General features: G+C 33.8%; 1 protein-coding gene across 2 annotated transcripts; it reads left to right on the plus strand.

Annotated features, from left to right (window-relative positions):
- The first annotated feature begins 9,641 nt into the window (after positions 1 to 9,641).
- On the plus strand, positions 9,642 to 10,876 carry LOC130982749 (uncharacterized). Of its 2 annotated transcripts, none has more exons than XM_057906827.1 (2): positions 9,642 to 10,317; positions 10,654 to 10,876. In XM_057906827.1, the coding sequence occupies exons 1-2, from the start codon at positions 9,661 to 9,663 to the stop codon at positions 10,663 to 10,665; spliced, it is 669 nt and encodes a 222-aa protein (XP_057762810.1). In that variant the 5' UTR covers positions 9,642 to 9,660; the 3' UTR covers positions 10,666 to 10,876. The 2 variants fall into 2 exon arrangements, with proteins under 2 accessions (XP_057762810.1, XP_057762809.1); XM_057906826.1 differs by having other exon boundaries at positions 9,642 to 10,321; positions 10,654 to 10,860.
- Positions 10,877 to 12,532: the final 1,656 nt, after the last annotated feature.

A 12,532-nucleotide genomic window follows, 5' to 3' on the forward strand; every position in this document is an offset into this window, starting at 1 on the left:
AAAATTTTAAGATCAAAACACAAGAGTGACTCAAGAACATAAAAAGAACACCAAACTTAAAATTTTAAAAAACCAAAAATCAATTTTTGGAAATTAAATAAAACTAACAAAAAAACACCAAACTTAAAACATGCAACTAGACTCAAACAGAAAAATCTAAAAGAAAAATAATAAATTTTTGAAAAATTTTGAAAAGAAAATAAAAGACTCTGACCCAAAAGACAAAATTTTCCTAATCTAAGCAACAAGATGAACCGTCAGTTGTCCAAACACGAACAATCCCCGGCAACGGCGCCAATAACATGGTGCACGAAATTGCAATCACACTTAAAATTTCGCACAACTAACCAGCAAGTGCACTAGGTCGTCCAAGTAATACCTTACGTGAGTAAGGGTCGATCCCATGGAGATTGTCGGCTTGAAGCAAGCTATGGTTACCTTGTAACTCTTAGTCAGAAGATTGATAATAAAAAGGTTTTTTTTTTTGCAAAGTAATAAAAGAGCATGAAATAAAAGGTACTTGTGATTCAATAATGGAGGACAGGTTGGAGTTTTGGAGATGCTCTGTTATATGAATCTTTGCTTTCCTACTGTCTTCTTCTTCACGCATGCAAGGCTCCTTCCATGGCAAGCTATGTGTAGGGTGTCACCGTTGTCAATGGCTACTTCCCATCCTCTCAGTGAAAATTGTTCATGTGCGCTGTCACCGCACGACATATAATCTGTCGGTTCTTGATCATGTTGGAATAGAATCCAGTGATCCTTTTGCGTCTGTCACTATGCCCAACACGCACAAGTTTGAAGCTCGTCACAGTCATCCCTTTCCAGATCCTACTCGGAATGCCACAGTCAAGGTTTAGACTTTTCGGCTCTCAGGAATGGCCACCAATAATCCTAGCTTATACCACGAAGACTCCGATCTTTCGGACTGGAGGCTAAGAGATACACATTCAATCTAAGATAGAACGGAGGTGGTTGTCAGGCACGCGTTCATAAATTGAGAATGGTGATGAGTGTCATAGATCATCACATTCATCCTGTTTAAGTGCGAATGAATATCTTAGAATAGAAACAAGCATGATTGAATAGAAAACAGTGGTAATTGCATTAATCCATCGAGACACAGCAGAGTTCCTCACCCCCAACAATGGAGTTTAGAGACTCATGCCATAGAGATACAATTTAAAACGTGAAAATGTAATGAGGTACAAAATAAATCTCTAAAGGAAGTTTTTATACTCAACTAGTAATCTAGGTTTACAAAAAATGAGTAAATTAAGATAAGTAGTGCAGAAATCCACTTCTGGGGCCCACTTGGTGTGTGTTTGGGCTAAGCATTGGAGCTTTCACGTGCATAGGCTATTCCTGGAGTTAAATTCCAGCTTTGGTGCTAGTTTGGGCATTTAACTCCAACTTTTATGCCAGTTCAAGCATTTTGATGCCAAAAAAGGGGGCAGAGAGCTGGCTTTTTGACGCCATTGTACGTCATTAAAACTCGCTTAAAGTATGGACTATCATATATTTCTGGAAAGCCCTGGATGTCTACTTTCTAACGCAATTGGAAGCGCGCCATTTGGTGTTATATAGCCTCAAAAAATCTACTTTGAGTGAAGAAAGGTCAGAATCCAACAGCATCTGTAGTCCTTTTTCAGCCTCTGAATCAGATTTTTGCTCAGGTCCCTCAATTTCAGCCAGAAAATACCTGAAATCACAGAAAAACACACAAACTCATAGTGAAGTCCAGAAATATGATTTTTGCATAAAAACTAATAAAAATATACTAAAAAGTGGCTAGATCCTACTAAAAACTATATGAAAATACCCCCAAAAAGCGTATAAAATATCCACTCATCAGCTGCCTTTTGTGGTTTTAAATTATATCAAATGGATGTAAAATGTGCATTTTTAAATGGTGTGATAGATAGGGAAGTGTATGTGGAGCAGCCACCAGGTTTTGAAAATAAAGAATTTTCCAACCATGTTTTCAAATTATCAAAAGCTCTCTATGGTTTGAGACAAGCTCCTAGAGACTTAGCTCTTTTCTTTTGAAAAATGGTTTTCAAATTGGCACCACAGACACTACTCTATTTATCAAGAATTCTAATGATTCTTTCATTCTAGTCCAAATATATGTTGACGACATTATTTTTGGATCAGCCAATGAATCCCTTTGTACTGAACTAGGAAAACTCATGACAAGTGAATTTGACATGAGTATGATGGGTGAACTTAATTTTTTCCTTTGGCTGCAAATTAAACAAACTGGAAAATAGTATTTTCATTCATCAAGAGTAGTATGCCAAGGAACTAGTTAAGAAATTTGGTATGAAAAATGCCAAACCCATGGGAACTCCCATACACCCTAATTCAAAATTAGACAAGGGAGAAACTGAGAAAGATGTTGATGAGACTAGGTATAGAGGAATGATTGGTTCTCTTATGTATTTAACTTCCTCTAGACCTGATATTGTGCAAAGCATTGGAATGTGTTCAAGATTCCAACCTAAACCAAAGAAGTCTCATCTTTCTGCAGTTAAGAGGATCATTAGATATATTCATGGCACATCCAATTTTAGTCTTTGGTATCCTAAGATTGATGATTTTTCTGTAGTTGATTATTGTGATGCAGATTTTGCCGGTGATAGAGTTGATAGAAGGAGCACATCAAGCTTATGTTGCTTCCTTAGAAAGTCCTTGAATGTTTGGTTAAGTAAGAAGCAACCAACAGTGGCTTTATCCACTGTTGAGGCTGAGTATACAGCTGCTTCTTCTTGTTGTTCTCAGCTTATGTGGTTAAAAATATAGCTTGCTGATTACAAATTAAATGCTGAAAATATTCCCTTGCTGTGTGATAATATGAGTGCTATTAATTTTTCTAAAAATCCAGTTTTGCACTCTAGGACTAAGCATATTGAAGTGAAATTTCACTCAATAAGAGAACATGTTCAAAAGGGGGATATGTGCATTCAATTTGTTAAATCAGATGAGAAATTAGTAGATATTTTCACAAAACCACTAGCTGAGGACAGATTATGTATGCTTAGGACTAGTCTAGGAATTTTAAGCTATGATTCATTGTTTGAAAGTTGCCGATGTATTCGTTGGAGTTTTTGTCTCATAAACAGGTATGAGACAATTCCAAGCAAGTGAAGAACCTTCTCATCAATCAGCGTTCTCAGGTCTTGTTACTAGTGCAAAGTTATCTAGGCCAACCTCAAAATTAGATCATGGGTGGTCCAATATGTTTCATTAATCCAAATCACCTCTGGGCTCAATATGAATGTTACATACTTTTTGTTGCTTGTTTTTGATGTCTTGTGTGTTTCAGTTTATTTTTTGTCATTAAAGTCCAAAAAGATTTCTTTTCGATTTAATTTTTTTTCAAAAAGGTTTTCAAATTTTAAAATTAATTTCCTGTTTTATTTTAAATAAAATAAAATATTTCTCTTTATGATGTCAAGTCCCTTCAAGTCAAACCAGTGGTGATGCAGTTGCGTGGTTTGAGAAACTTTCATTTGGGTACGGTTACCAACATTTCTTCTTCTCCCTCCATAACTCCTCCAACCCTTCGGTTTCTCCCCACTACCTTTACTGCTTCTCTTCCTTCAATATTCAGAAACCACCCAAATGAGGAAGAAAGTTATTTCTCAAAAGCCACCACGTAAAAAGATTTACGAACTTCCAGCATGACCAAAACCCTCAACTCATTCTCAGGACCGAACCTTCACTCCTTCTCCTTCTCCTCCTACCACACCTTCTTGGTCTAATCCAATGGCTGGTACCAAGAACCCTTCAAGGTTCACTCCCTCAGCCAAGACAATGCCACCTCTAAAGGAACCTCTATCCAAACCTGGGTCGTTGAAGCCGAGTTCATCGAAAGGGAAATGACTAGCAGTGCCTGAACCTACCTCTGAGCCCACACAACCTAAGACAAGGTCTGTTCCCTTGTGTTCTCAAAGAGATAAACCTCATCTCCCTCTCAAATCTGTTAGAGAACCAGATATTGATCCTTTTGCTCGTAAATCCCACTTCATGACATCTCACTCCAACCATAATCCTTATAGATTTAGGTCTGCCATGAATAATGACTTTTATGAAGGAGTTATTAAGTACCGTACCCTGTGTCCCTCCTTTCTTGCTGATTTGCCAAACCTGAAAAAGAAAGGTTTTCAATATGTTGAAAATTTGGAATTTTTAGACTGGAATCACCTTTTTAACATAAAAAAAAGCCTATGTATCCTCTTTTGGTCAAAGAGTTTTATGCTAACATGATATATCATGAGGGCAGTATGCATTCTTATGTCAAGGACCAAGATATTATTTTAAATAATGAAGCCATAAGTGAATATTTGAAATATACTGATGTTGGGGTTTGTGCTTATACCTCTGTTAAGTGGGATAAAGGAGTTGGTATTTCCTACAATGATGCTTTGGCTCATATTTGTGAACATGTTTCCTTGATTGATGGTATTACACCCACTCACAAAGTCCTAGGATATGAATGTGCTCAGTTGCACTGAATTGTCAACCACATCATTCTTCCTCAAAATTATTCATATCAAAGGGTTTCTTATACTGACACTCTTGTTTTATATACCCTGCTCACTAAAATAGAGATTTTATTTGCTTATTTGATGGTTAGATACATGTTTGACTCTATTAGAAGTGAGAAAGACAAAGCTCTTCCTTATTTTGGTGTTGATTTGTGCAATGAGGATTATGAAAATAAACATTCATATTTAAAGGGAGGTAGTGCAGTGAAACAGCAAAAAGGACCTACTCGGTATGAGAGAGTGGTTCTAGATGATGAAGATGATGAGTTCATTCCTGAGGAATCTCCTCCTCCTTCCACCGAGGGCACTTCCATCTCCACTGGACAAAAATATGCTCTGCTCAATGTTGTCAAAGACGTAGTTCAAGAGTTTATCTCCCAATCTAATCACATGATTGCCATGAGTAAGGAACAAAGGAAGCTAGCAAGCAAGCATGAGAATTTCCTCCAGAAATCAAGGGATAGAGTGGCTGTATTTATGAAGTTCATTGATAATCTTCAATAAGATGAAGATCCTGCCATTGATGCTGAAAAGGAAGCTGATTCGGAGGGAATTGGTTCAGATGCCTAGATTTGTCTCATGAAGATGCTACTGTCTGCTCTTTTTGTCTCATGAAATCTATTTCTTTTGTTACTTTTGAACTACTTTTGTTATTTCGGATGACTGTAATACCTTAACAACTGCTGCATTTACTTTAAATTAGTTTGGTGTTTTTAGACTGTGCGTTAACACTTTTCTGCAGGTTTCAAGGTGCAGGCGTTACTTGATGTTGACTATGCTCCACCCTTGATGACGAAAAGGGGGAGTAATAGTTGTGCAGAATTTAATTACTACTATTGAGTGTTTTGTGATTTTAATTGTGAATTTTGATTGATTACTACTGTTGTTAGTTTTTGGTCATAAAAATTTGATTTGCAAACTGTGCTGCTGTAGTGAATGTATTGACATAAGAACTGGAACTTGCTTTCATATATTGCTGGTTTAACCCTGTTAAACTTGATACATTCAACATTAGGCTGGATCTGTGTTGCTGGTTGTATAAAATCCCTTAGTCAAATAGAATTATGTGTAGCTCTTTTTATTTTCTCTATAAGAATAATAAACAGGATGGAAGAAAATATCATAAATCAAGGGGGAGATACTCTTGAAAAGGAAAGGAAGAGCAACACAAAAGCAAGTAATAACAATCAAAGGGAAGTTTCTCAACTCAATTCAAATTCAATTCCTTTTGGTTAATGATTAATTATGTTTGTCATTAAGGGGGAGATTGTTGAGTTAAGAAATTAACTAATATAATTAATGATGACAAACATTAGATTATTGGGCTACTTACCCAATTAGTGTTGATTATTTTTTATTGAGTGATGCAGGCCAAAAATCAATACAAAACAGCAGCCCAATGGAATAGAAAATATAAACAAGGCTAGTAGGCTACAAAAACAACAACATCCCAAAGAAATCAAAGAAATGAAGTCAAATGGGCCAAGAAAATCAAATGGGTTGCATGAATCAAAACCAATCCAAGACCGTATCTATAACTCCAAGTTGATCCCTCTCATTTGCTTTCACCAAAAGCAATGTTCACTTTTTCATCTTGGTAAGAAATCAGAGAGAGAGAGAATGCTTAGTTCCTAAGTTGTTCACCAAAGAAGCAAGAAAGAGAAGGTTAAGCAAGAAAGGGTGAAGTCTAATCACCCACATCAATCTGTATCAAGAAGAGGTCAGAAGCTAAAAGTGATTTTATTTCCTTTTACATGCCTCTCATTTTCTTCTCTTTATATTCAACTCTCTGCCACTCTATCTTGGGATACATGGAAAAGTTTATTTCTTTTCTACACTGCTGTGTATCTACGGTTAAAATAATGTCTTGGGGACCAAGTAGTTTTTTCAATGGCCAAGCTCTGGATTTACCATTGAAGATATCTGTTTCTGCTGATATGTGGCTTTTGGTCAACAAGAGCAGGTTAGAACCAAAGTTTCTATTTTGAGGATAAATGGGAAAAAGTGAGACGGTGGATTGGGAAAGCTCAAAGCTCGAGAGTTGACCTAGGAGACAGTAACTCAGCAACATGCAAGAAGATACAAAAAAGAGCTTTGATCATTCAGAAGCCAAGGAGAGATAATCAGTGCTCTTGAGGTGTATGTTCTGAGAAGAAGTCTTTGAAGAAGTTCATCTAACTGGACAGTGTTTTCTAGTTAAATGAGCATTCCGCTAGAATGAAGAACTGAATCAAAGGCTAGCAAATCTGGTTTATCACATAGCAAAGAGGCTGTTGAAGCATTAATCTCCTTCATGTTTTACAAATTGTAATTTTCTTTTTAAGGTTTATCTGTCTGTAATTTCTTGAGGTAAAAGGAATAATGAGAGAGCGCAAGTAAAAGCCTAAGAGTGAAAAGAGTTAGTATTTACAAAGCCAAAGTCAAGTTAGGTTAGAACTTGAGTGTGAAAGAGATTGTGTCAATCCTATGGAATTGGTATATGTAATACTTTAACTATAGTGAAAATTTCTCCACTGTTGTGGTGGATACTGGACGTAGGTTGCATTGCACAAGGCAACCGAATCAGGATACATGATGGTGTCAGCTTCTCTCTTTCCTGCTCTGTTCTATTTTCTGATTTTCATGAGACAAAATGAAATTGTCTCATAAATTTTCTGCTGTTGAGTTCAAACAGATTCAGATTGCTAAGTTGTTTTAAAAGTGTTAATTTATTAAAGTAAAAGAAGGTCATAGTTTCAACCCCACTCCCTTCTCTAAGCCTTCTACAACCTTCAAAATTTTTATCCAAAACATAATTATAAATATTGTCTCTAAAGCAAAATAAACATAATCCAAAACATAATTATAAACATTGTCTCCAAAAGAAAATAAACATAATCCAAAACACTCAATTTTCATCTTTATTCTCTGCTAAGTTGGGTTGGAGAAAATTGGGTTTTGTCAAAAAAATTACAAAAATACCCCTTACAAAAAAAATACTAAGTCCGGCGGGTAAGCCTGCCCCGCCCCGCCAAAGCCGGCGGTTTAAGCGATGCGGGTTAGGCGGCTTTTGCTATTTGGCGATCCCAATTTTTCAGGTCGGCCCGTCTTTTTTGGTGGATTACGCGAACCGGCCTGGCGAATTTAGACCCGTTTGCCACCCCTAGACACATGTCACCCTTATCATGTATATTCATGTATTACAATTTACACCAACCCAAACTCTATTTAAAAATTAAATTCTGGATATATAAATATATTTTTTTTCTAAATACACTAACTTGTTAATAAATACAAGTTATAAAAGAGACTGTTAATTTTGTTTTAAAAAAGAGTATTAATGTATATTCATTGATCTAAATATATACGACAATAAATAACAATGGAGCGAGAATAGTTTACATGTGCTTCTTGTGAACACAATTTTTTTTTTTTGGAGTTAGCTAGCCATCGCTCAATAATTAGGATATTTCTTCAAAATTGATGTGTGAATATTTGAGAATATATATATATATATATATATATATATATATATATATATATTATTATGTTATGATTTAACAAAGTGTGCGCCTTACACACCTACAACATTTATCATGCTCTTCAAACCCCCTCTTACACCATAAAACATGGCATTATTCATGCCTTTTATTTTCAATATTAAAAATAATAATAAAATGGAAAAATCATGTGGTGTATTTAGTTACTTGAACTCTTGAAACTTAAAATAATAAGCGTTACAAAGCAAAACATGTTACTGGACGATATTTTTTATTTGTCTTCCTTCATTCCCTATTTTCCTCACATTGGTTTTGCAGAGAGAAACCGTTTAACTATAAGGATTGGAAAGTAAACTAATCTTACTACTTAAAGTCAATACATTTTAGCATTGATGTTGTTCCATTTGTCCCCTACTTGACCCTCATACAATAGGCAAAACTTCCCCTTTGTGGTCACCATTGTTTTGTCACTATAAGCTAACAATAAAATCAGTTTTTCTTTTCTAAAAATATTAAATAATGAACATTTTTTATATTTGTCTTAAAGCGTTAGATTTTTAACATTCATTGTTTTTTTTCGTTAATTAAAATCAAATGAAAAACTTAAAATAAAATGTATATTCAAATCAGTTTAACTACCATAAAAATTTATTTAATAGAATATTTATAAATATTTAATTTTAAAAATTTAATTTTAATACTTTATGAGTATAAAGTAATTTTACACGTATATTTAATTACATAACATTATATAGTAAAAAAAACTATTTTTTACATTATAATTAAAATTAAGGTATATCCTAATTTTAGTAGACTAATTAACTTTTTCAAATGATTCTAAGCAATTCTACGGGGATATTTTTTGATTTTACGGTAATTGAATTGATTTGAAATTAAAATTTGTATTGAATATAATTTTTGAAATGATACTATTATCAATAAAGAGATACTGTATCATTTTAGTGCTTGTTTGGGTGTTATTATTTTGCTAAAAAAAATCTTTTTTCAATTAAAAATATCTTTTTTTTTTATTTTTTAGTGTGATTGGCGAATTTCTAGTAGTAAAAGTAAAAGCACTAGAAAAATAAAAAAAATATTGTTGTTGAGAAACTACAATTTACATCTTTTTTAAAAAAAATTTCCTAAAAAAATGTCTTTTTTATATAATAATTAAACAAAAAGTATTTTTATATTATTATACTCAAACATAATTGTTAGATAAAAAGATCTTTTTGTATGAGATATGCAAACAAAAAATCACTTTTACTTTTTTATAAGAACCTTTTTAAAAAAAAAATAACTCAAAGATCTTTTCTTAAAAACTTATCCAAATAAACCTCTTAAAAGAAGACCAATATAATACAGTTACTTGCATATTCATTAAATTCATTAAATAAACATTATAATATTGTTAATAAATTAAAATGGGACCAAACATGGGAATAACAAATCTCATATTGAATATCAAATTAATTTTTATAATATATAATCTTATAAATATTTATGTAATATTTTGTAGGATCTAAAATGAAATAAAACTAGAACTAAGCATTAAAGACCCTAAACCTAAATTATTTTGCTTTTCTCCTTAGAGTATATAAGTTATTACTCATCATTACTCTTGCAAGATGGAAACATTGGCAATAGCCAGTGACAGTTTTTCATACAGTTGGTTATCGTCAAACTGCAACAACAAATCCCCACTTGATGGCTTTGAGGAGTCTCTCACAAAAGAATTCATCAATTACAGCGTCATTGACTCAGATCATTTACTAGCTGAACGCAAGAACTTCAATTTTGATCCTTCAATTACTCACTCACCTGTTGTTCTTGTTCATGCGGATGAGCTTTTCTCCCAAGGCATTCTAAGGCCTGTTGGCACACTGGCAGAGACACACTCCGATGACATTTCCGAAGTTCTTGATTCTTCTCCCAACGGCGGCGGCCCGAATTCAACTCAAACCAATAAGCTTGCCCCTTCTTGTTCTTTGCTTTTTCCGCGAGCTGTGACCCCGAGAAAATTGGGAATTCATCATGGAATCCTTGCAAAGTGGAGAAGATCAACATGGAGAACCTTGGTGTATCTTTTTAGGTATGTGAACAACCAGTTAGGCCAGAAAGTTGGGTGCTCAAGGATAATAAGTACAAGAGTTGTTGACGATATTGATAAAACAGATTGGAAATTCAAAAGCTTGAGAAGTAGTTCAGTGAAAACATCTCCTATTGTTGATTTGCATCATCATGAGAATTCAATTTATGAAGCGGTCCTCCATTGCAAAAGATCAGTAGGTAGATAGATAGATAAATACTTTTATTTTTATGTTCCTATATTAATCTTGTGAAAAATGTTGTGTGAACAAGTTATTTTTATAACAAAGTTTATGTAATTTTTTTTTTTTTTTTTGTTCTTCTTATGCGTCTCCTCTTTTTTCTTCAACTTTTTATTGGAATGCCAATAAACTATTGTACCAACATAGTTGGATGCAGTTACCAAAATAACTTGGTCATATAGTATTCTGTAAATTTTTTGTATGCGCGCTCACACGAGTGTGTGGGCGTGTGTGAATATACATAAATGTTGGTGTTGGGGAATTTTAATTCCTTCTTTTGGCTTGTTTCAGGAAACTGATTGAAGAGAGTTGTAGAAGGAGGAAGTGTAAAGGTCTTAAATATGTATGGTTGTTTATTTTAGATTCTTTCTTATTCTTATAGTTTGTTTATGTTGAATGCTATCTGTGTTTCTCTGCTGAAAAAATAGTGGTGTTGTTGTTGTAGACAGTAGCTTTAAATTTCGTTTGTCAAACTTCAGGAACTGTTTGATCCGTGAAGATAAAAACAATAATAAAACAAACTGTATGTATATGCTGTCTTTTTTTTTTATCCCTATAAATGTCATTAAAATTACTGTTCTCAATTTGATAGCCAAACAGAATGTTCCAATTTATGAACAATGAAAAGTATAAAGATTATGGAAATGAAAACCAAATAAAATAACAGGGCTATAGTTTTTTTTTTTCTTTTAAAGAAAGCAGGGCTATAGCTATTAGCTATTTTTGTGAAAAAAGTTACGTAACCAATTTTTTTTTTCTTAAATATGCCTTGTATTTAAGGTATTAATTAATTTCTTTTTTCCCCGCTAAGAATGTTGGCCTTTTGTCATTTTCCTATTCTTATTATATGGATACACGATATGAAATAGCTAGAGAATGTTTTTAATAGAACACAATCATCAGAGACGAGTCTACTCAAAACTAACCATTTTGCCAAATTTTAGTGACCTGGTAAAAAAGGGTCAACCTCAAGAATTTTACATGAAGTTGCGCTTTTTATTTTTATAGCTCTATTATTGATAACGTTAATTAATGTGTTGGTATGATTATAGCTCTACTGACAGTTGCTAAAATTTTGCTACAAATATAGTAAACGTATTCATGTGCCACCCTTTGAAAAACAAGGCAGACAAGGAGGACACAAGGGGACAAACAATGTTTGAAGAAAATACAATAAATTAAAATTGAATTCACATATGATTCTATCACCTTAATTCCTTCATCTAATTTGGTTTCTTTGTTCTCTTGTTGGAAAAGATGTTCCATTCCTTATATGTGAATGAATGAACCACTAGAAAGTGACTTTTGATTTATCGCCATATGCATGTTTCTTCCAAGTCTATGAAAACTTAGCATAACTAATAATGACTAATGAGGACAAGATGTCACTACTATGCAATTGCATTTACTACTAGAACACTGCATTCCCACCTCACTCTTGAAATGTGGCCTCAGTTTCAAAAGAAGGGGTGGCGACAAGTGGCCAGCGGTTTCCAGCACCCCCAGCGACAATTAAAATGTTTTCTTATGTTTAGTTATTTGTTTTTTATTAATGTTATTTTGTGACCTAGATATTGTTGGTATGCTCAATATGTTCAATGGTTTTCAAATAGTTAGAGATGGATCAAAAGGTAGACTTATCACTATAGGGGGAGTTACTAAAAGGAGCACTACAAGAAAAAAAAATTCAGTTGCTACACTTTTTTTTTTTTGTCGTACTTTAAAAATGTGGTCAAAAGGGGTTAATGATCATGTTTTTATGAGAATGACAATTGATTAGAGATTTAGTCATGCTTTTTTTTGGCACGTTTCAAAAACATGGTCGAAAGGAGTCAATGGCCATACTTTTATGAGGGTGGTGATTGACTAGAGATTTGGCCACGCTCTTTTTGCCATGTTTCAAAAGCGTGGCCAAAGAGAGTAATATGCACGCTTTTAAAGCATACAAGTAGAGTTATGTTACGATGACATTTTTAAAATTCTTTGGCCACGCTTCAAAAACATGGCTCAAAGGGATCAATCGGCACGCTTTTGAAGCGTGACTATTTTTTATTTTGTTTTTGTCACTTTTTAAAAGCGTACCATTTTCTACCCTATATATATATATATATGTTCAGAAACCCTAATTCCCTAGCCCTTTGTCGTCACTCCCTCTCTTCTCACTCCTCTC

This window comes from Arachis stenosperma, chromosome 5 (genome assembly GCF_014773155.1).
Source record: "Arachis stenosperma cultivar V10309 chromosome 5, arast.V10309.gnm1.PFL2, whole genome shotgun sequence".
Lineage (NCBI taxonomy): Eukaryota > Viridiplantae > Streptophyta > Magnoliopsida > Fabales > Fabaceae > Arachis > Arachis stenosperma.